General features: G+C 36.3%; 2 protein-coding genes and 1 long non-coding RNA gene across 8 annotated transcripts; 1 reads left to right on the top strand and 2 right to left on the bottom strand.

Annotated features, from left to right (window-relative positions):
- Positions 1-54: 54 nt before the first annotated feature.
- Positions 55-4,628, bottom strand: LOC147758238 (uncharacterized). Its single transcript, XR_015325424.1, has 4 exons — positions 4,525-4,628; positions 2,463-2,889; positions 1,698-1,767; positions 55-254 (listed from the first exon to the last, which is right to left on the bottom strand). It is a non-coding gene; the product is annotated as an uncharacterized LOC147758238 (long non-coding RNA).
- l(2)gd1 (lethal (2) giant discs 1) lies at positions 3,948-17,441 on the top strand. Of its 6 annotated transcripts, none has more exons than XM_022802618.2 (14): positions 3,948-3,986; positions 4,572-4,660; positions 6,694-6,906; positions 7,249-7,374; positions 7,527-7,803; positions 8,153-8,306; positions 8,663-8,914; positions 9,335-9,526; positions 12,179-12,406; positions 12,648-13,423; positions 13,761-13,893; positions 15,584-15,730; positions 15,950-16,057; positions 16,485-17,441. In XM_022802618.2, exons 3-14 carry the CDS (start codon positions 6,729-6,731, stop codon positions 16,611-16,613), a joined length of 2,700 nt encoding a protein of 899 aa, XP_022658353.1. In that variant the 5' UTR covers positions 3,948-3,986; positions 4,572-4,660; positions 6,694-6,728; the 3' UTR covers positions 16,614-17,441. The 6 variants fall into 6 exon arrangements, with proteins under 6 accessions (XP_022658353.1, XP_022658363.1, XP_022658297.1 ...); XM_022802628.2 differs by lacking the exons at positions 3,948-3,986; positions 4,572-4,660 and adding exons at positions 4,667-4,775; positions 5,223-5,291 and having other exon boundaries at positions 9,338-9,526; XM_022802562.2 differs by lacking the exons at positions 3,948-3,986; positions 4,572-4,660 and adding exons at positions 4,667-4,775; positions 5,223-5,291.
- Positions 17,442-17,762: 321 nt separating this feature from the next.
- LOC111249150 (cytochrome c oxidase assembly protein COX18, mitochondrial) lies at positions 17,763-21,541 on the bottom strand (the record flags this gene model as incomplete). The annotated part of the gene is made up of 9 exons (XM_086977113.1): positions 17,763-18,167; positions 18,630-18,740; positions 19,222-19,340; positions 19,740-19,881; positions 20,162-20,268; positions 20,526-20,636; positions 21,010-21,196; positions 21,346-21,366; positions 21,506-21,541. Coding segments are annotated over 9 exons (1,020 nt in total), but the record flags the coding sequence as incomplete, so codon positions are not given.
- Positions 21,542-25,423: the final 3,882 nt, after the last annotated feature.

Raw genomic sequence — 25,423 nt, 5'->3', positions numbered from 1 at the left:
GAATCTCTTTAGAAGTTAAAAACATAGCGAATCAGAAAAAAAACGTTAATATGATTAATTAGCTTAAGCGTTTTATTAATAACGAGTTGAAAACGAATTAATTTTCTGAAAAAAATGTTTTATATTTTACAGTCTTATCACAATGAAGGCACAGATGTTGCCCAGATTTCCGCTGTTTTTGGTCGAAATGAATGGCACATAGATAGTTCTGTTGCTTTCGTCCCGAAAAGATACTTTTCATAGTGGTCGATCAACTGCAAAAAAAAATTACTGCGGAAATTGAGCAATTATTATTAGCAATTATTGATACGATAGTAGCGATGACACCTCCTGAGAATGAAATATCTACTACGAACAATTTTAACCTATTTGAAGAAAACAAAAAGTCAGGTATTTGGGTATCATATGGATTGATGCGAGAAAATTTACACGACAGTTATTTCCATTTGCGAAACTTTCCAAAAACGCGATGAAATGGAGCCATTTCTACAGCGAATTATCACGAGCGATATTAGATGAATCACATGTGTCAATGGCGTGTGCTAAAGATCATGATTAAAGCGAATAACAGCTTCTCAATCTGTGGCAAAACCCAGAATGATGTCAAATAAGGTTATGTTGCGTGTGTGATAAGATAGGAAAAGAAATCGTGCATCTTGAGCTGCTGCTGCTGCCTGACCAAACAGTTGGTTCGGACAGATGAATGAATTTTCGAAGTTAATAACTAACAGAGCTATAAATCATTAAAAAAAGCGACCGGAACAGAAGCCGTCTTGCGCTATGATAATGCCAGGCCACTTATGTGCTTAGCCACTCAATTGAAATTAAGAAAGCCAGGGGAGAAACTTTAATGCGTCCACCCTATAGACTTGATTTTGCGCAGTCAGGCTACTATCAGTTTCGTCTTTTGCAAAACTCTCCTAGTAATGTTAATTTCATTTCGCTGTAGGGATGCAAAAATTACTTGTGACAATTTTTCTTCCAGTAACTACAGAAGTTCTACACTGTTGGCTTTACGGCACTTCCAGAAAAATGGCAAACGGTTATAGATCAAAGTGAAGCATAACTAGATTAGCAAAATTTTTTAAGGTATATAAAATATTTGCTTCAATTTTGACTTAAAACCGTTCGTACTTTCTCGATCATCCGGTATGGTATTGAATATACATTATATAAAATATACGAATATTAAGTCGTTTTAAATTTCGTAAAAATGTTTTAAAATAACAGTTCTATTTTATTTTCGATCAGTGCATTTACCATTAATATCTGTGACTTTAAGCAATTTCTATGAATTTCGCTGTTGTAAAACGGTAATCATTTTGATTTTTGAAACGCTGATTCTTGCGGTGCGAAATTTAGCGTTATCGTACAGTATGTGTGGTTTAGCTCTGTATACTAGTCTTCGCCGCCGTATGTGCGATTTGTTTATTATCTTTAGTCGTTAAAAGTACACTTCCAGTAGCCGCAATGGATAAGAGCTGCACATAAGTTTTCTAGTTGCACATTTGTTTTTGAATGATGCCTCGCCGGTTCAACTTTTACCTGAATAATTTGAATAAAGTGAATAGGTGTGCTATGCTTACGTACACCAACACTGCGCACTGATACTTGTGCACGTTAAGATGGGTTGGTTTACACCATAACTTACAACTCTTCGTTATCGATTTTATGAAGGTGTATTACATGAGACTTACCTTCGAATTCAGAATTTCCTATTTTCGGACCAATGGCTTACAATGTTCCCAGTAGAAGAACGTTCACGTACTGCAAGGTTTTATATATTTTGAAAAAAATAAATGTCGCATGATAACAAAATAGACCTATTAATCCTTTCAGAAAACGAGAGCTTATCCCTTATATATATAAGATAATGTGTTCTGATTGGAAAAACTTTAGAGGGTTGTTTGTTGAGATGAGCACGCATTCATCCCCTTATGCCAGATGAAAGCTAGTTCTCTCTAAAAACACTACGAAAAGCTCGTTACCGCAAACAACAATACGTCATTTTTGTAGTTTGAGCGAAAATCAGCTATTATCTAATCTTTCTACGCTGGGCAAACCTTTACCAAGAGTAAGAATTTCCTTTTTCGCCTGAAATTGACGGAACCCATCGTCTACATTAAGGCTTTTGAAAAACCTCAAGATGGCTTTTAGTAGACAAACCAGAAGATTTTTAAAAGCGTTTAGATTTAAGAGGTTCGAAAACTCATCAAAGTAACTCAAATTATATAGACCGATATATATACCGCTGAAAAGAAAACATGTACAACTGGAGAAACTTCAAAATAATAGTTTATTAAAATGCTCAATTCCATCATCTATTCTACTAAATGTCGACAAGAACCAATTCGTAAAAGTTAAGCATATCACGAAATATCAGAACAGAAAATGATTATTACAAACAGCAAACACATTCTAATCGCTTGGATATGTTTAGCGGCTACAACCACTGGACTTACATTACGCCACTGAGCGAACAACACGTCTTCTCCCAATCGCTGGCTCGCAGGCTGACCAGTGAAAAAGAAAACCACAGCGCCTCCGACGATAGCGATATTTTTTCGTTGAGCGTTTCACAGAATTACCCAAACGTGATCTTAAATACCAGCTTTAATCCAGTAAATGGTACTTGGCACCAGAAACATAGCACTGAAACGTTTGGACAAACCTGCCGTAGCAGTGCCTCCGCCGGCGCATGTCCAGAAGAAGTGCGTCTCTTAAAGGACTCCTCGGCCAGAAAGTAGCACCGATCGGCACGGTAACAGTCATAGGTGAACACGCTGGAACTGAGCTCCCTTACCGGGCGTGCAGTGCAGGTGCGTTAGTCGATTCAGTGCCTGCTAGCACGAAGCGTATGCACCCAGATGACAGTGATCGAGGCCACAACTATATAGCAAGAAGTAGACGGTATAACAGTGTTCATAATAATCAAAACAAGACAAAATCGACAATAATAATAGAATAATAAATTAATAACTGCTATAACACACGAAGAGATCGATAAACAAGATAGATAAGTAGTCCTAACGCATATATATATATATATATATAAATTAAATGATCTTAACAAACTCACAAAACGATATACATCCTTTTTCTTAACTTCTGCATCATTATGTGAAAGAGAATCAGAATTATAGTAAATAATTAACATTTTCAGAGGTAAACACCTTCAATAAAGAAGTACAAATGGTATCATCTTTTGCGGATCCATCTTCAATATCATGGCGACAGAGCAGAACTGTTGCAACGATTGTAAATAGCTCTTCGCTCACTCATTTATATCTATGATCGCGAGTTAATGCTTATTAAAAGTTGTTTAGTTCTTACCATATTAATAATAAAAAGGTGTCACGACGGTAGAATATCTTATCTCGGTTTCGCACTATGAAGCTCATTATTAATCATTATTCATTATTATCATCAGTGTTATTGCGTCTTATCAGAGCGACCGTTCTTACATTATCTACCTGTAATAAATTCGTTCCGGTCTCCACCGTTTTATGGTCAATAGGCCTTTACCAAGAATACTAATACTGAATATTTTCGAGCATTGTTGAAAACACGGGTGCGCCCAGTAGATTCGTATAGCTATCCCGACATCCATTATTTACAATAGCAGGTTACGGGTAGTGATCCGAGTACAACATCAGCTAAAATCTTTTAAATTGCAATTGGGTTAAATAAGCTACAGTGAAATAGGTTAGAAAAGACATGTCTGAGCCATTTAAGATTACATTGTAATTATTACTTCGCACGTGTAACGTTCAGCCAAATCTGAAGCCAGGACCGCTAAAGCCAAGCTATGGTATCTCGATGCTTTATTTGGATCTTTGTTGGACACCGCTTGCCTTAGGGGCAAATCTCTGTCTTGCTCTTTTGTATCCAGTAATGCAGTCAGTCCATAGCTGCTTCAAGCAATGATTATTTCGACCTTGTGATTAAAATCGTGTGTTTAAAGATAGTTACTCTGAACTTCCAGTGTGAGTGTTATAGCGAATGAGATCAGACATTACTAACTAGCTCTTAACATCCTTATTATTATGATCCAGGTGAACCATCTAGGACTTCCATAAACTATAAACCGTTTCTTTAGCAATTGGCTGCTGTATAAATATCCCTGTAAGCATTTTATTTCATGCTGTAAAATATTAGGCCTTCGAAACCTCTTGTCTCATTTTATATGTCGATATCAACCATCTTATCTTAATCTTTACACTTTATTATTATTTCACAAAAAATAAAGTTATGCGCCACTGTTTTTTGCAGTGTAAATTTCACTCGTATTAAGAAATTGAACAAAGTCTACCAAATTAAAAAGTCCATTCTTCTAAACGGCAAAACTTGGATTAGATCTTATTTTTTGAGCTAACAAAACTTAGTCGTTGAATCTCTATGGATATTAAGTGGAACACTCTAGTGTCATTTATTTTGCACCTTTATGCGCTATTCAGATAATAAACTGTGATAATGTCTTTCGCTTTCCTGCGAATTATGTTAGGTTTTGGTGTAGCTTCGTACCTTTACCCGTACACACAAAATATCTAAATTTTGTCTTTATTATCTAGCCTTGTAGGCTAGACTCTTCCGTGCGGCGTCGACACATCCGAGCATTATTGTTAAACCTCGGAATAATTCTGCCAGCACCGTGCCGAGTGTAAGTAAACAATAAATGTAACTATAAACAGCTGAACTAGTCCTGGCGGATGTGTCACACAAATAATAGTAACGCCTTTGACAATTCTTTCATTAGTGTATCTTCAGTACCCAAGGTTCGACTTTTTTGGTGATTTGTATGTTCGATTTCTTTCTAATTGACAAATGTTAAAACTTCAATATCTAAAAATAAAGATTGCTTTTTGGATTCACTGCACCCAGAATATTTATGGTCATGTCTACTCAGCAGTTGGCGAAAGTTGAATCTGCAGCACTTCGCTACAATAACTTCATACGTAGGGAATATTCAGAGCGATTGTTTTAGTATTTTCTACTCGTATCTTATTCCCATTTTTCAGCAAGTGCTGCTTGAAAATTCGCAAGTAATAAGTTGACATATATTTTCGTGGAAATGAATTACATTTTTTCATTATAAAACATTACATATCAACCAAAGAGCTTATGATTACTTCATACATTTTTGAGAATCTCTATCTTGCCTCGATTGATGCTCTATTGATAATATTTTGCCAATGCATTTTGTGCGCTGGGCTCGATTCTAGAGAGATCGTGTTGTGCTTTAGCTACCATGGATCTTCAGTTCCGATGACCTTATTCTCTTCATGAAAAAAGTTTGTTATAGGTTTTTTATTTATCGTGAATTATTGAATTTCCGAATTATGCCCTAAATTTGTCAGGAGACCGTGACTAGAATGTGTGGAAACTTTATTTTGTTTTTTTTTATATTATGTTATATTATTATTATTATTATTATTATTATATTTAATTTTTATATTATTTATATTATGTACATATCTTTTGTTTAATATGCATATATCGTATTATTTTTTAATTTTTTGTATCACAAGAAACGCTCAAGAAATATACAGCGGCCTCTATTTATGTACACGCAAAATAATTACTATTAAAGTCAATAAATAGTATTCATTGCTAGCACAGGAATTGATCGTACACAGAAAGTGGCATATTGGTAAAATTAGTAACAAAAATATGATATTTACAATGAGTTTTCCATTTGGAGTGAATACACATCCATTGTTCCTCTGGGCATACCTGAAAAAACCTGCTTAGGCTGTCTTTAGCGTGGTGAGGTATATAGGGAAAGGGAGGACTAAAAATAAGTTTATTGTTGAAGGCAGTTAAAGATAGTCAAGCCTATAGTTTATTAGGAAAATAAGAGATACGCAAATCATAATCGTTGTGTTCATAAATTACGTATAAAAACGTAACAGTACTTACTACTTAGTCACGTATAGTTACAAATATTTCACGTTGCTAATTTCGCTGTTCACTCAAGCATGTTCCTAGAACTAAGGCATATAAAAATCAATTAACTTACCTATTTACATCTCCATTTTAACTACGTCTACATTTTTTTAAACAAAAGTTGACGCCTCCATTTATGTCCTTTCTCCTATATACTGTAGATGAAGAATATTAGATTGTATTAAAAATATTATTGCATCATCGTTTTTTTTGGTTAACTTACCATCCAGACGTCTAAAATGCTCCGAGTTCTTTGAATAAACTATTGTCATATAAGCTGTTCTACACTGCACATTCATAATCTCGCTTTAGCATTTGGTGGAAAACTGAGCAAAAAAACTGACGTGTCACTTTAAATGCCTGTCTCATATTTCTCAGACAACAATAGTTAAAGACCTTGCCGCTAATATTGATAAAAACAAAATGCCTACCCGAATTAGCTATGTAAAAGTCTATGTAAAAACATGTGTTCTATAGTACTCTAATAGTCTGCCCAATACTCGTGGCCCAGTAGCTTAGTGTTTACTTTGTAGACATTTATGATCACCAGACACTGAGTCAAACCAGGCTAATTACGTTTAGCTAAATCACTCTTCGTGATATTCCCTGGAGTTAAACTATTGCCTAGTATTGTACTATAAGTTAAAATGACGGTATGAACGACAAAGGCTAATGATACCCGACGAAGCCCCTGTTCTGCTGTAATAACTAATGTATATATCTGCCATAAAACATGCTCTATTTCAGAATAAAAAGTCAACACTTGACTTAAGATTTGAAGAATGTTTCGTAAATCTCGAAATGCTGGCCGGAAGCTTGGGAGTGACATGGCGGGGCTCGGTCGTATGAATCTTGCTGGTCTGGGTCTCATGGATATCAATGATCTGAATTTCGATAGTAAAGATGATGACGATATCGATGAAAGAGACCTAGAGGCGGAACTAAATGCTCTTATGTCCGGTAAATGATGAATTTTCATAACTTGTTAACAATGGCGATGTTAAGAAATACCTAAATCATTTTTAAATCTGAAATACATAATCAGTGATACAAATATATAGTCCTTGACTTATGTATATCGGGTTTTTATGTAGGGGAAAGCCTGTACAGGACATGTGTATTAGTGCATTTTGACTTATAGCTTACCCATTCGTTTATTTTATTTATTTTTTTTATGGTCTAATTATATGTATATTCAAAAATGCGAAATATTAATCAAATAATCAACGATTTGTCCAGTCGAGATATGCATACACATTGTTCTATCCTAGCTTGTTTTATTATACTATTATTGTTATTGAGGTAAACGCCACAAAAAGCGCGAAGAATCAACACAGAAGAGAGCCCCAATGGATCTGGACTCAATAAAGGCGATGGCAAATGCTGCAATAATGGACGATATAAGTAATGATGATGTCGATCTAGAAGGTACGTACTTGCGTGAAAAGTGCGATATTTATGTGTTTGTTCTCTTTATACTAGCATAAAACATACGGGAGCTCTGTTTGTTTAAGGTAGTACTACAAGAGCTAAAAAACGACGAGAGGAATTATCGCAAAAACTAAACTTGTCTGTTACAGGCATTGAGAATGATGAAGAATTGCTAGCCGAATTGAACGAGTTAAATGATAGTCAAGATGAAGATGATGTTGCCCAAGAAACTCCTCAGTCAATCTCTCCAATGTCGACTCCAGCTCTTCGACCGCAAAACGTACCTATCGAAACGGCTTCGATATTATCTTCAAAAAGTACACCAAGTCCAATGGACATTACTGACGTGCTTTCTAATCGTCTCAAGAACTACCGAGTTGCCGAAGAAGCCTCAAAAAAAATCGGCGACAGTAGCAAAGTTCGCAGGTAATTAACACGAACAAGTACCTTAAAGGTGTAGCACAGAAGTTTTTTGGCTGTATTCGTAACTTACGCAAATGCTATCCCTGTGGTATTTGTTGTAGGAACGGTGCTGTAGTTGTGTCGGAACTTCTTTCTTGATATTGATTCAGTCGCAACATTCTACCCTATGTTGGTACAATCAAAAATACCTGTTAGCACCCATGTTTTTTGTTTTCACTGTATTCTGGAGGTACGTAATTTACTGCAATCTATTCGGTACAATTTGGTGCAGTCTACTTTGGTTATGCCGAAAAAATAGTTTTCTAATTACTACAGTACTATACTAATGTATTCGATGTGGTTATCTAATCAGGTTTTCCCGGGCTATCAAAACCCTTGAAGGACAACTAAGACAGGCACAGCTTGGGAAGGTTATCCCAGAAGCTGATATCCCACCTCCCGTGGCTGTTCCTAAAGCATCACCTGAATGTTGTAAAGAGGAGCGTGTCGGAAAACCAGAAGATCAGGTTTGACTCTAATAACTTAATAAATTGATATGAAACTTGATGTTATGCAATAATGGTAAGAGAGTACAATTCTCTTGAGTTACCATGAACGATTTGCTTTTCATTATGAGATCGGTTTGAGATTTATCACTTTAGAGTTTAGTTTTGTGGGACTAACTGGTGGTTGTAATTGATGCCACCTACCACTAAATACGATTGGCAATTTATTTTTGCTTTATTTTATTTACTTTATTTGGCGGATTTTTGTTTTAATAAAAGTCTTCGTACAGTCACCGCTTAGATATTTGCTATCTTTGAGATTAGTTAGGTTCAAGATACAATTAGGGGTCTATAAAATATCATTTGATTATTTTCAGCTGCCCGAGGGTGGAGCGGGTTCATATAATAAAACACAAGAAGCTGTGCCACTACCAAATCTACAAACATCGGGAACATACCCTCCACCGTATATAGCAACTGTTCTTGATGATCTTGACGATACTGATGATATCGAAAGGACTGAGCAGGTTTCATCAAATGACCCGCAAGCTTCAAAGTCATTTCGAGAAGCTCCAATGTCACCACCAAGCAGATCAGCTTCAGGTCCACCACAATTAAAGCTTCCGCAGGTATTAAAACTCTCAGTATGAATAAATTACACGTAGGATTACGTGGATGAATCTCTCTTTGCCGGGAAACTTGGGAGAATCTTCCTAGCAAAAGAGATCACCTGAATCGGCACTTAAGTGATATGCAGGATAGAAAGGCGTTTGAACAATCATATGGGTTTATGTTGTTAAGCCCAAGCTATGTCCCGGGTTCTAAATTCCATATTCAACACATGTTATAGCGTCCGTGAGAAACAAGACTTACTTCTACTGTCATACGGGTCATGGGATATTTACAGGATTTTTATCTATAAATTATACACATTTTGCTTTGATATACTTAGTTTAGCTCTAAATACTATTTCTACACTATAACACAAATACAAACCAAACTAATCAAAATATAATGAACGTAAACCTCTTTTATGAAATTTTGTTTAGAAGCTGGCCGCACCTACTCCATCCGTGTCAGTACCGGTTGCCTCAGACGGGAGTTCATTAACGCAAGAAGATTTGCTTACCACACGTCGTAATCAGTATCGTCAAGCGGCTTTAATGGCTAAGCAAAAGGGAGATAAAGAATTGGCCATCAAGTATCTGCGTACAGTAAAGCAATTCGATGTAGTACTTCAGGTGTGAACTAGTGTACATTATTATCATTTTCAATGATATCACAATTAATCTTCGGCCTTTTCATTACTTTTTTTTTCAAAACTTATTGTCTTTTCTCCATTAATCCATCGCAGTTTATTCTTTCAAAATGTCTCTTTAATAAGCGGCTGGTAAAAAACTACAATCATCTAGTAAAAGACATTTCTTTAAAAATGCACAGTTTAAGGTTTGAAATATAAACATGCAATTTTTGAGCGTTTTATGGAGCCGCCGATATCTAGGACGAAGTCTGACTCAAAAATGTACTATCTGAGGTTTACGCTCAAAGCAAAAAAAGTTACGTAAAGAGTTTCTCCATGCTATTGGTATAATTCTACTGTACCTAGCGAGATTTGATAAGGAATTTCGTTAGCTTAAACACCTGATTGCGCCGGTTGTTTTTTTTTTACGGACAATTAACATTCCTAAAGCCCCACACTAACCGAATAAGCATTGTAAATGTGTAGTTTTAGTGGTAGAAATATTTTCAATCAAATTATCGATTTTCTCCAATATTCTAAAAACAGTAAGCTCTTAAGAAAATATGTCCAATTTTAAACTCCTAATCCCAGGTTTACATATATATGTGTACTTTTTGGAATCTAAAACCTTCCATTTGGATATCGTGACTCGAACTTTTACCAGGTCGACTGTAGTGAGCTATGAAAAGTCAAAATATTCAAGTGGTTTATGAGTACAAGTTCCAACTTGGAACTACAGCAACGTAGACAGCTCGCTGTATAAATCTTGTACTCTGTGAAGGTTTTATTACTAAAACACCGCGAGCTGTTATTTGGAAAATTCCGGTAGGAACAATTTAAATTCGAAATTTTGTCTCGTCGAATACTTCCTCCGAAAATGAGTAACGAAGCGCCGAGAGCTATGCTAAAACCTAACTCATGTCAAAATGCACAGGTGGTAGCACTCGAATTTGGTATATATAAAAAATACTACGTTTGTTTACCGCAATCAAATGAAGAAGATAAAAAAAATTGACAGTTGGGTGTAGCATGATCTGAGAGAGGACAGAGAACGGAAACGTAAGGTGGCTTGATTACCTTTGCTTTCATGTGACCCATTTTTGCATCGCATTGTGACTTGTAATGAAAAATTGAACTTCTATGCAGACGGTCATATTAGCAAATTAATGCATCGGATCGACGGCTATCAGCCTAAAGCATATATATATATATATAAAAGATTATGGCATCTGTTTTGTAATCTAATGCAAGTGTTACCTGCTACAACTTTGTGAATCCTGGTTTGTCGATTACGGCTGATATGTACTGTCGGCAAACGGAAAAAATAAAAACTCCCTTGATGTAGCTAAGAAAGGCAAACAAAAGTAAACCATTCCTATTGTACGACAATGCTCAAGCTCACATGGTAAAAATCGTGGTGACAAAAATGCAGAAGTTGCAGCTGGAACCCCGATGTCAATATGATACTCGTCAAATACTGCTTTTTTTTTTTTAATATACGTTTTAATACGTGTTTTACTCTCGAAGGTTTATCAACAGGAAAATTATCCAAATCTTAACATCATGTCGAAATTGCTTTTTGAAATTTTTATAGGTTCTCGTATCTTAGATTCTACAGGAGAGAAATGTTTAAATATCTTCCAAATGGCAGAAGGTTACAATGGCACATACCTTAATTGAAATTAAGCCTGTGAAAGTTCTGGAAATTATAATTCATAAAGTCATGATTCGTACTTAACCACCTAATGTGTTGTATAAACTTATTATGAGCCAGAGATTGTATGGGCATCTCCGTTTTTTTTCTAAAAGGGGAACGTTTATTTTGATATTATAAAATTCTCAAACTTTTGGATTGTTGTAGGTGCACACGGCAGAAATTTAATGCAACTCGATTTTTTTTAACCGAATTTCACCAAGTATGCCGTTGATGCTAATTTTACAAACAATGGAAGCAACTAGATGGTCTCTGATTATAGCTCAGTTTAGCAGACATGCTTATATTTATGTATCCGTTAGGTTAAACGAAGACATCGTAGTTTTGCACTCGCTATATGTATGGATAAAACAGTATTGTCGATATATTTCCTTAGCGATGCACAAACGCTAACACATTTGATATGGTTATCTATGTTTGTTGACACAGTCAACCAACTGGTTGCTTCGTGTACTCCTTTTTCATGGAGATCAACAGCTTTGAAGGGAGTCCTTTAATAAGTATGTGCTTGCCTATTTGAAAAAGTGCAAAAAGCGACCAGTTTGGTGAATTTAATGATAAATTTGGCTACACGAGGCTTTTATTTAGTGGAAAATTCTTCTTAAGCTTCTTTCGCTTAAAAAAAAGACGACTGTATTTCCATATGGTCGTTTTTGAAATCAATATATAGTACTGATAAGAATACACGGCTTTGACACTGAGTGCGTTTACATTAGACTCGCTGTTTTCAGAACATTATAGAACAAATAATTTTTGGTTAACTTTTCTTGTGTAGATATCGTAAACGATTTTAATTACCTATAAACAAAAAAAACGGGCAAATCTAATATTTTTATGGGTACATGATGCTCGAAGTCTAGTGGGGTCTTGCAAGTTATGCAGAATCATTGTACAGTTATTATGCATTGTCTAATTTTACATTGAACATCTTGAATGCAGGCATTACTAGAAGGAAAACCGATTGAACTTTCAAAAATGCCGCCCCCTCCCCCTGGAATGATTTGTCCGGCAACACCTATAAGCTCAATACCTCTTCAATCAACAGCACAGGAGGAGATACCAGACTTTATTGACATGAACTCGAAGACCGATCCAGCTATGTACAATGCCCCACCGCAGGCACAAACTGTGTTGGGTGCCCTGGAACAGAGACTAGCGAAGTACCAGGTTGATATATGTAGCTATTTTCATTAGCATAAGTTTTTAGTCTCATTTTCAACAGAATCATGAGAAGCTTACTGTTTGACTAGGTTTCATGTAACGAGATATTTAATCACAGCTCATAACATTTGGTACACTACATATCACGTACGCTATTATATATTTTACATAGAATAAAAATAGAATGTACTTCTGTGTTACAATAACATTCACCAAAATGTTAATGTTGTTTTTTTTTGACATTTAGGAGGCTGAAGCACAAGCAAAAGATAAGGGCGATTCTAGTAGGGCAAGGCGCCTTGGACGCATTGTCAAGGACTATGAGACGACCATAAAAGCTCATAAAGCAGGAAAAAAAGTTAACTTCGAAGACCTTCCAGTGCCTCCTGGGTTTGGCCCTATACCTAGCGAAACGGCTACTGGACAAAAAGTTTCAGCATCGGTGAACAAAAGTCAATCCTCATTAACTTCACCATACAGCAGCGCTCAGACCTACACCCTTCCAACGCCATCAGCATCAATGTCCGCAGCTCCGTCTCCACCTAAACAATGCGTAAAGCGACAGATGTCTACAACTATTGAAAAACAGAAGCAATTTTTGCTCGAACGCCAGCGGTTGTTTAAGGAAGCTGCAAAGGGGGCACTTAAGAACGGTGCCAGTAAGGAACAAGCGATGGAGTATGTACGAATGATGAAAGGTATAGAACCGATGCTTCAGGCCACTGAACTCGGCCTACCGGTTGACCTCAGTTCTATCCCCGTTCCACCGCAACTACAGCAGGATTTTGTTGTCGTGGATAAAGAAGACTGCGACTTTCAATTGTCAGGAGATAGCGAAGAATTATACAGGACACTTGAAGTAGATCTGGAAGAACAGTATGAAACATGCATGACAAATCAAGAGCATTTTTTCAAACTGGGGGACGTGGGATCTGGCACGAAGTTTGAAAAACTCGCTCAGGATACACGCCGGGACATAAGCGTACTCAAAGCATCTTGGAAGAGAGGCGAGCCTGTGCCCAGGTATGCTTCACCTCTAACAAAGCTGCAAAAATGAAAAAAATTGGTACAGTATCTTTTAAAAAAATCCCGTGAGAAAATCTAGTCACAAAATCGTTTTAGAAATACTATGTCCGTGCACAAAGCTTAGCATAATGATGTTGATGCGTTCTGGACAAAAAAATCTTTATTCTCCGGTTAATAGATGTTAACAGATATTTGAAGTACGTGTCCGAAGTGGCTACACCTCTTAAATTGGTCACGAGGACCCCAGATATTGTTATAGTTGGCTGTAAAGTGTCTACGTACAAAAATGCAGCTTTATTTTATTCCTGTTGTCGTATTTGCACTGTGTTTCCAGTTTCCGCTACGAAGATCGAGTGTTCACCATCGTCAGACACAATCATGATGTGCCTGAGAACGTAATGCAAGTCTCGGTTATTCGCGGTATAACATTACCCGGTAAACCCAACGAATTGGATACCTACGTCAAGGTATTTATTAAACAATATATCATTCTCCCAACACAAAACACCTCTTTACTCTGAATCATACCTACTGCACCAAGATAATTGAAACGCACATACAGTCAATTAAGTGTATGGTTTACTTACGAAGTCCGTAAAAAAGTTTGACCAAATCCGAATCTGCAGAGGAAGTGTCATCTATGTACGCAAAGATTACATAGATTTTCGTTCAATCCGCCTGCTAGTTTTTTTTTCAAGCTGCCTGTAAAGTGGTTTGAACCTACGTGCGCTCCGCGATTTCTAGAAATTAATATCGAACATAGAGTTTGCTTTAAATTTGTGTTGCTAAACAAATATTTTATTCTGAACTTCTGACGAAAATCTCTGGCGGATCACCTGTATCGAAGACATAAGCATTTAAGTAACACAAGGAAAACATAAGAAGAGTTGTTCCGTTCTAAACAACTATTGATACGGCTGAGAAAGGCATTAAAAAAAACAGAAGGAAAATTGTTGTTCAAGCTTCAAGAAAGGGTGACCGTTGTTTTGACCTTTTTAGTTAATGGCTTCTGTATGAAGAGGCTTGTTTGCCCTAAAGGACATAAGCCTTCTTTTTTCAGGAGCACTTTTTGTCTTCACGAATTATCGTTTAAGAACTAAAAGAATGTCTTGTACCATAATTTGCTTTTGCTATAAAGGGTTCTCTAGAACTCTGCTCCCATGACCGTTCTGTGGCGGAAAAAATCTTTTGACACAACAAGAAAAAAATGGTGAAAGAGGTCGGAAGCCGCATCGAAATGTACATGCAGAAATGCTTCAATTGGCAAGGGCTCTGCGTTTTCATTAGGCTTCAGCCAAATGTATTTGTATTTTTAAATAAATATATTATATTTCAGTGAACAAGCATTTAGTTGACAGAATGCTTGAAGAACAACTGATATTAGGAATTGACAGGCCCAGCAGACTTCCTTAAAAGATCATTACAGATAATTTTGTTAGTTGTGTTTATATTTTTATGCTAATATATGCGATTTACTGCAAATTAACTCGTAATTATTTCGGCAGGCCGCGTGAATTCGTTAAAAAAATTTAAAACCACTGTTGCGTTTGCAAGGTATAGTGGTTGATATGAAAAGTCGAGCTTAATATATTACCTAGTGTCCCGTATTATGCTAGGATAACTGGATTAATGTCGCGAGCTCTTAAAACTAGCTTTAAAACCTAATTTTTATTAATTATTTCCGAAACCGTGCTTGATATGTAAATAGGTTTAATCTGGAAGTTGAGTAGCTTTATGTGGTTACTTATTCATACTAAAACAGTATACATTGTCACTAATAAAAAAAGCTGATTTTTTTTTTTAATAACAATCTGATTTTAGAGAGCATTGGAAAGGGTAATTACGGCGCATACATCGAAGCACATGTAATGATTTTCATGCCCGGCGCTCCGAATTGCCACCACGTAGCAAAAAACGTTCTTCAGCTAAACAAGAAATGATCAGTTACCAATGTTCCATTCCAAGGCATTGACAGAATTGTAGCATTTTTTAAAAAGTTGTGCCTATAAACTCGTCTGCAGCAGTGCCGTGATTTGGAACGAATGAAACACTACAAACTACTGTGTCTAGACCCTGCAGATATAATAATATTGTGTGATTGATGTTGATCATAGTATAAAAAATTGAGTGGATTATTAACACTAGTATTTTATTCAGATTGATTTTGCGTATCCGGCCGATGCTCCTCAAAGTCAGAGGTGTTCGACAGTGAAGGATACGACGAATCCTGATTACAATTTTACTGGCTCTTTTGAAGTAGCCCGCAAGTCCCGAACCTTCATCCGAGCCTTAAAACGAGTACAGGTAAAGTATCGATTACATACGTAAGCGAGAAGTGGAGAGACTCATACGATCATTGTTTTCTGTAAAACGTTTCATCGATCAAACGTCGGGCGTATCCTTATATTTGTTGCGTAAATGTAGATCAGTGCAAGTGATAATCATCAGACCTAATCAATTTATGCAGTGATAAATTCAATTATTCTTATTCTAGACTTGTATCATGATCATTCAATTTTTCAGTTAAAAATTGAGATTTGGTCAAAACGAGGTTTTCTGCGAGCAGACGGACTCCTTGGCGCAGCTTCAATCAGGCTGGCGGACTTAGAGACAAAATGTGATCTACATGAGGTAATGTGGTAGACAGACAGACCAATCGCATTGCATATGTGAAAAAAATAACATCAATAATTCTGTTAACACACGCTACTTCTAATTCTCATTTTAGTAGTATTATAAACTTATGAGAAACTGGAGAAGAGTAATATTTTACACTTATCCATGAAAAATGTACTAGACATGATTGCCTTCTAGCGTACGACTAATTTCAGGTACGATGCTCAAAATCATCGCTTCGAGAAAACAGTATCCTGCCCAGGGCTGAATTAATATGTGTCTGTGTAATTACGAGATATATAACAAAAAAATTAAAAGAAAATGTTATTATGCTAAGCTGTGTATCCGAAACATATACTAGGTTTCTGAGACGAACATCTGACAGATTAAGGATGACGTTTGCTGAAAAAGTAAGGTTTTATATTTCATACTAATTCCTAAGGTGTTTCCCGTAATGGATGGGCGACGCGATACAGGCGGAAAACTGGAGGTCAAAATCCGAGTAAGTGAACCCTTTACTGCAAAGCAGGTTGAGGAAATCAAGAGGAGATGGCTTATCATTGGAAAGTAGTCGACATGTAGCCGTTAGCGACCTACCAACATTACGGCTTACGGGGTGATCACACGGCCGTCCTCGACTGAAAGCGACTGGGTTCTGGTCTTTCTTATCGTCTAATTTCCTCGTCTTACATATATTATAACCGATCAGGTTGTTTAGTTGAGCTCATTTGTTCTTCCCAGCGAATTAAAAAAAAAGCGACTTTTTTACGGAATTATGCGTTGTGGAGCTCCATTTTCTCTCGACACATTGTTACCGATAAAAGAGGAAGTCAGAAACAGTGAGACACGTAGAAGGACTCAACAATGTGTGCAACTTTTCCAATGTCTACAACCTTTTCGAAGTATAAACGTTCCGAATGAAATAGATCAGGAAGACCCCCCCCCCCCCCCAATAGGCATTCTATATCACCCGCTGAGTTTGTGTTTGTTGTTATTATCATAGAACTGATGCTAAAGTAATCCTATGTAACTTCGAAATTCTTTACAATCAAGAGAGTCTTTTTATCAGGGGCTGGGCTGATGACTTTATGCCTTATGGTAATATGTGTGATCATGACTGCGTTTGTTCTTGTTAGAAGATGCCAACTAAGAAAAAGTACTACTCTAAAGAGGAATGTAACTTACTTAAATCAGGTTTAAAAACTGAATGTTGTCGGTTAAAACGGAGATTTAAGTTGCGCACTTTCGGTCGGATTTGTCAGTTACATAATGCAGCTTCAAATAAAGCATATGGACATCGCTTGTATAGGTATTCAGTGAGTTAATTGTACTAGTCGAAGGAAGTACTTCGCTCTTCCGAGAGATCGTCGCTTTTTATAATAAACAAAGTCTAAAGTAACATTACTGTAATATAATAGTACATAAAGCCCACTTACGGGAATAGGTAAAGCAAGCTCATTTAGCCACATTATGCAATGGATGATGTAATACAGATTTGTTCTCATGTCTTCTGTATTCACTGACGCTGTAGCTGGAGTTGCTGCTTTAGTGTGGTATCATGTTAACCCCTGACTAAAGCTTGAGTCGTAACGTGTAATCAAATGTGGCCAGCAGCTCATCTTTCTAATTATTAGAAATACGTGTTTTGAAGCTAGTTCGTACTGCATCAACTTCGAAAGGACATGCATAATATTTTTATACCTAAGACACAGATAGAAACTATAAGGAAGTACATATAATTTTATTGGTAGATATAATATCTGACCTTCAAACGATCAGTAATATCTTACTTATATATCACATTACCGTTTCGTACTCTCTAGTTTCACTAAACATATTCTATTATACATTTATCTTAGCTTAGTAGATAACTAAAGCTTTTCTTACAATTGTATGGATTCTAATAGTAAGAATATATATCTATAAGCTGTAACACCTATTATTTTTTCATTGGTTTTATAAAAGGTAATTGCCGGCGTAAATTTTCGATGATTGTAACATATGGCTGTTTAGATTCCTTCTTAGTTTGCGGGACTTTGCACAATCGTCGAAATCGAGGCGACATTAGGAGGAGGTTTTGAGCTGTTGCTGTTAACGCGCTGCATAGCCAATACAATGTGATGCCCTAAATATGGAAAGCATAACAAATTGAGAAAAATTAACCAAGAGTAAGAACAAAGTAATTTATAAAAATGTTTGAATTAATAGACACATATAATTAAAATGTAAAAAAAAAAAGTCAGATTTTAATTAGTTAAGCTCGTTCTGTATTTATTCTAACCACTTACGAATGTTGTGCTTGTTAGCGTAAGAGCGAGACAAAAGTCCTTTCATCAGGGCGTAAAACCTTAGGGTCAAATTGAGCAAAAGCGCAGGCACTGTTTTTCATTGAAGGTAAGAAATAGTGTGTAAAACGTGAAGAAGATCTTGACTTATTTGTATTATCCTCGGATAATGGGGTTTAATGAAAGATATCTGAACGGTAATTTTTAAATATCATACTATATTAAACAAATCATGAGCATTTAAATAAATACGTGAACCATATGACTGGTTCGTACCTATTTAGACGTTCGTAAATACTTACAGATGGAGTTACAACTGCAATCGGAAGAAACACGATTGCACTTAGACGAAATGCATTACTGATAATTCGGTTCCAGCCAAAAACAGGTGCGTTGCTTCGTAAGCTGTATAACTAAATCAATCACAAGGCACGAAAGTTATGCGTAATTGTCTTACATAAATCAGATGTTATTTTACATTTAGTGGTAGCATCTCTGATCAAGTTCTTATCTCCGAGTATTTTACGTAAGAAAAATATACACGCGTAATCGAGGCCCACTTGAGTAAGCTTTACATTCTGCGACAATCTGAGCAATTAAATTACACCGCTCGTTTAATTTTTTTGTAACTCGGTTTGATCACAGAAACATAGGAAAAGTATCAATACTTTCGATCAGTATGAGAGTGTTGATACATATTATAAGATTTCAACACATTTGAGTTTCTAAAATAAAAATAGTAAATAGTAAATAAAATAAAAATGACAAAATAAAACCAAACTACTGAACACTTTAAAAGATTGAGGGCTATTTTTGACGTTATCATAAACTTTGCTATACCGTTTTATCTTTGTTATTAACTAAAAATAACTATAAAGTAAGCTCTTCTCTCACCTGGATGTTAAAGAGATTGATAAAAACCGTACAAATAGGTACAATGAACGTCGGATCCGGAAGCGCTAAATTAGATATCTGAAGAAGGCCTTCGTGTTGAAATGATTCCAAAGCGTGCACTGCCATAAAAAGAGATCAAGGTGAAAGATAGAATAAAAACAAAAGAAGCAAACAGAGGAAGTGCACTTAATGCAAATATTTAATATTAAATTAAATAGGGCTTACCTAAATTAATGGTAACGACCATAATATTCTCTAATTATATAGTATATCCACACATATATATAGATTTTCAAGCAGAATTTCAAACAGCTGTGCTTCCTCTGTGCGTTTCTAGCATGTCTTGAGCTGAAATTTGTAATTTCTTTGTGTTTAAAACTGTAGATGAGCTTTACTGTAATAAATTTACTTCTAACCGTTATGTCGGCAAATCGGCACTCAAACGGTCGAACGATTAAACAGTAAATTAGCATCCAACAAAGCAATGTGTAAACTAAATTATACTTTTTCTGACTGACCTCCTTGAAGTGACTTGATGGAGGTGTTCCTTAGTGCCAAAGAAAACGTAATCCAGAGGGGTATTTGAGTTAATACAGTAATTGTAGATTTCGCTGGATGGCAGTTTTCGCGTTGGTACAGTTCCAAAATACGTACTTTTAGCTGCAACATAAAAAGTAAGTGAGGGATTTACAGTGTAATAAAAAAAATAAGAACCAAATAGCTTTTCAATCGTCAGTGGTATCACTACACATAACCGCTACTATCGTTCTCTGAACGAAAGCAACTACCGTATTTAGCACTCAGTAGATTAATTTGTTCTGTGGTTGCTTTTGGCAGTGTAATCCTCCGTGGAAAATGCCGTCGTAAAATGTGTGTAACCGTATTGATAGATCATAGCAAATGGTCAAGAATAATGTACAACCCATCTAGAAATACTCACAGTGTGATTGAACGTTGCCTTTGCTACTGCGTTGGAAAGGCCATACTTCCGTTCAGCAAGTTTTACTTGATATAGTAACTTTTCTTTCAACTCAAGTGCTTCAGGTTCTGGCAGACATGAAGCAAGATCGAGTTAGCATCGCCAGCAGAAAATTATGTACGTATAGCATCGGTGAAATATGCTGCTGTCTAACTATTAAATAAAGTAACTATGATAGTACAAATTCGACTAGAAAAAATAGTCTGGCTTCGAGTAGCGCATTTGACTCTTTCGTTGAACTTGAAAGATTCATTGCGTCCTCCTGAAATTCGCGTAAAAAAACAAATTATGCACGCTAAAAAATTATTTTGAAGAATGTGTTTACCGAGATTCGCTAGCTTTGCGGAAATATATTGTGAATAAACAGCCAAAGGCAAAGATGTTGTTATTCGAAGCCCTAGCGTTGACACCGCGATACAGGCCCACCATGGTAATCCTGTTTAAAATACGTATAAGAAAGCAAAAAAATGGTGCTTAGAATAATAATGAGTTTATAGCAAACCATGCTTTGTCATTAAAACATAAAAATATGTTTAAAAACTAACAAATTTTTACTTCAAGGCTTTTGACTGGTCAGCAATATAACGATATGGTATGGGAGAGAATATATTAATGACCAAAAAAGCAGTACTGCTCTAAGTGATCATATTTAAATAATCAAATCGATCCGTTATTCGCTCTTTCATTAAAAGCATTCTTGCACTTTAACTCAGATGTTGTATTTTGTGTTATTTCAGTAGATGCTATTTCTTATATTTATTTGTGAAATGAACCTATCAAATCTAAATGATTTAAAATGTGAGACAGACCTATAGAGTCATGAACGTTGATTAGGCTGTTTTCGGCGAATTTTACAATGTCACTATGGCAGATATTTTCGTAACAGGAGTACCATGATAAGTTACGCTTTTGGCCAGAGCTACAACTGCGTATCTCACTAGTATCACTGATGTAGAATCCTATGTGCACATAACTTCTCCGCAACTCTGTCGTGGACTGTTGACGAGCGATTGGCCTCACGTATGAAATGAAATTACTCATCTTAACAAGACGCTGTTCGAAATGTATAGAAATAGTTTATATAACTTTACACCAAAATGTTTCTCAATAATCCTTTTCAGCTTTGTTCAAATGGACCATCATACATGTGCGAATGGAAGAAGTTCCTGTTGAAAAAATTTTGTATCGAAATCGTGCATTAGTTGGCTTCTTGTTTCCGACAGTAAACTTACTCGAAAGTAAGATAAATTATAAGAATTTCAATTATGAACATTAGCAACTATTCAAAAACGAATAAAACCATACTATTAAATTGAACCATTTTACAATCTGGTACACAGATTGTTAAAATCGAATGGAACATTTAGCAGACGCCCTATTTTTTACTCTTAGGTGGGAGAGGAGGGTGTAGTGGAAGGGCCACCGCGGAAGCTTGTAGGGGACTAATATATATTACACAGGAACAACTATGCATATCCTAGACAAAATGAACAACTTATGCTCTTTATGAAGCGATACAAAACGAGAGCAAGAACTATGTGTTAGGTGTTATCATAATATTTTACGCAGGTATCCAAATATCATATAGAACTAATTGGGTCGAAGGTACACAGTTATCTGTGCTGTTAAGAATATCGTGTTTGGTTTTTCGCGTAGCTGCCAGTGTTCAATTATTAACTTATGCCACAAATTAGTGGGTAGGCGAACGGATACAACCGACAACTATGAAGAGTTCATATTCTATGACAACACGCTTATTATACTTCGGTTATGTTACAAGATCGCAAAAATGTAGATCTAACTAAGGTTGGTCTAAGGTAACTGCAAACCTAATTACACCGCCCGAAATGACACAAAACTTCAATGTTTACATTGGTTAGAATTTTCAGAAAACTTAATTCTTTTCAGCTCAGTTGTTTGATGCTGGAAGGGGAGGTTTCTTGAGTAAGCACCCATTGAAAAACCATCCATCAGTCTTTTCAACAAAACATCTATCGCAATGATTAGTAAAGCCAGGAGTCAACGGGCGCTATTCTATATCATATCAATATTCAAAAAAGGAAATGTAAAGATAAAAACAGGAATTTCCATATACGTGCACATTAGCCTATTAATTTTTTTAATTTGCACATTGATTTGATAAAAAAATTTGATTCTTACCATTAGTATTAATTAGCGCAAGACGCGTTTTGTGGCCTCGCTCATAGAAGGAGCTATCATTATTTGATTTATTTTAAAAAAATATGTAAGCCAATCAAATTTTGTCCAACCAATTTCAATCTGTCCAGCCAATGTATATTGGTTCGGTCAACAGGTAAATTCAACAGGCCAGTGAATGAGGATTGGTGCTAATGATTTACATACTGAAATCATTCACGCACTATATGATTCTGAAAGGAATTCTTTTAGCTTCGTAGCAGTGTTTGTAACGCGTATTGCATGGTATACTCAGTATCTATGGTTTCTGGTTTTACAGCTGTCTGCAGCCAGTACTAAGAAGGCCATTAAGCGCCGTTTCTACGCTTATAACAGAAAGCTCTTGACTTTTTAAGTCAAGAGCTTTCAGATGGAAAATAATAAATCGATAGGGATCCTAGCAGGACTTGAGGACCTGCTAAGACATCTAAAATCAGATTCACTTTCATTCTAAATCATTTAATTTTTGTCCAGGAGAAATGCATATTTTAAAAATTTATTCATAGGAGTTCGCTTACTTACATCATTCCTTATTGTTAAAGGACACAGTTCGTCATAAAAAAAAACTTCAGGTAAAATAGGAAATTGAGGCATTGGTAGTTTTGTTTAAATCATGCCGCCCCTTTTTACGCAAAAGAGACGCACCTATTTGAAGTATTTTTTTTTGGCGTCATTCTGCGATTATGTCAGTGCTATTGATTTAGGGAACGAAGCTTGAGTTACTTTTAGCGTTAACTCTCCAATAAGAACGTGGCCGGTTGTACCCGTTCAGACCGTAACCACAGAAGTCGTGTTTGAACGTAAATCAAGTTCAAGTGCTGCGGGCCTTCATCAGCGTCAGATTCTTAGTTTTAGGATACTAATTAACATTCTGAAACTTGACATTGTGAGGCCCTGGGTATCTGTGCCTGACCTGTGAAGATCAGGACATCGCTTCTTGCTGGGCGTTGTTCCCATGGATCATCATGATATACCCATGCAAGACGGAGGATTCTGTGGGAGTTGCATGTTCGGAGACGCGGCAGAGGCAGCTCATCTGATGTATTTGAGCCAATTCCTTATGCTTCCTTCTTCCGATCAGCGTGAAAAACTCGAGCATGCCGACCGGGGTTCGAACCCTACTCACAGGCCTTCAATAAATAGGTATAGTAAATGATCAACTTGAGGCGAAATAATGATCTAAGAACTCAGTCCTTTGTCATTTTTAGTAAAAGTGGTCTTAATGGTGGCAGATTTGTTCGTTTACGCCAATGCTCCTGCAATACGTAGGCAGATTTGAGTGAAATAGAGGGGTCAGCAACTGTCTATAGATACTTTATTTCGAAGGCACAAAACACATTTCTTCCGAGCATTTCCATTGGATACGTATGTAGTTACGGATTGCCAGGAAACTCGGTTGTACGGGAAACATCTACCATTGCACCAGAAGATTGAGATTGCGTTCGCCATATTTTTGACATAACGGTGAATTTTGATCTGTATTCTGTAGGGAAAGAGAATATATCTTTTAAATAAGTGAAGGAGCTTTCCAGGCGTTAATACATATTAAATGAATACGTCACATTGACAACAATATTTTCATAATTTCAGAAAAATAGTAATATTCATTTACTGATTGTGGCTCTTGCCGAATGACGGAGCGACGGATAAATTAAAACGCAGGAAAAACAGTTGAAAAACAAATTGTTTGTGAACATGAAATGCCCTAACATTCGTAGTAATAACATTCTGCTGCGCTTAACCAGTGAAAGAATTTATTTGATAAAATGAGTTAAAATAGTTTTTACATGTGGTTTTGCTGCATTGGATTTTGCCCAAAAAGACTCATATATATAAAATCGATAATACTATCTATACATTGTTTGAAAAAGCCTGACGACAGTTATATCTGTCTCTCTGGTATCTGGTACGTTTCATAATCATGGCTCCAGATTACCATTAGAATGTAAAGCGCCTTTGGTATCTATTCAGCTAACTTGTCGGTAGCTTTTAGTTCCAAAGCTTAGCTTAAACAGGATTATGTTAAGTTCAGACCAGCGATAACCACCTGTTCTTGAGTGATCCGTTTCAATGTAGCAAGATTTGCAACATACATTTGTAGCACCCATTAAAATTTAATTATTAAGACAAAGGAGACTGTGCCATTTAGTACACCAAATATTGTGAAATTCAGTAAACCCTAAATAAAGTCCAATAAAATCATATCAAAATTTCATCAAAATTTTTGTCTAGACAGTTGCATGGCTGTGACAGGTGAAATGTATAAATTAAACCATAATTAAAGCTAACAGGGTCCTTTCGGTAAACTATAACACATTTGTTGACTATAGTTTCCCGCATAAAAGCTGTTTCTAAATAAGACAACTGCTCGTCGTTAGTTCGTATAAATGTATCTGTATGAAGAAATCTTCAAATCCCACACTGACTTATATCCACCTTATAGGAATAAAATTATAGTTGCAGATTTTCGGTTTTACCGCCTGAGGTAATGTATTCTTGTGGCTTCAGTTTCAAAGGTTGATGTTGGTTCTTTGTAGGTCTCTTTTTGGCCACGTTTACGAAGGATCTGGTCAAGCATTAGATGTACTTTCTGAATTGAATCAATCAGTTAACTCGCTACAGCAAGAAGAACCGTTCTCACATGATCAGGATCAGGATCAGGATCAAGATCTACAGAACCAAAAAATGCAACACCAGCACTTTGATTTACCACACCATGAAGGACATCATCATCATCACGTACAACACAATCATCAGGGACAGCAATATCGCCAACAATTACCGCAGCATCAAACACTAGAGCTCCGAGAACAACCGCCTTCTCCGCTACCGCATCAACAGCATTCAGAACAACAAAAACAACAACGGCAACAAAAGCGGCAGCAGCAACAGCAGCAACAACAGCAGCAACAACAACAACAACAGCAGCAACAACAACAGCAACAGCAGCAGCACCACCACCACAACAACAACGGCAGCAACAACAACAACAAAGCAACAACAGCAGCAGCAACAACAACAACAACA

The sequence above is a fragment of the Varroa destructor genome, unplaced genomic scaffold (genome assembly GCF_002443255.2).
Source record: "Varroa destructor unplaced genomic scaffold, Vdes_3.0 BEIS01000001.1, whole genome shotgun sequence".
NCBI lineage: Eukaryota > Metazoa > Arthropoda > Arachnida > Mesostigmata > Varroidae > Varroa > Varroa destructor.
The sequence above is the reverse complement of the archived record's forward strand: the minus strand, read 5'-3'. Positions and strand labels throughout refer to the sequence as shown.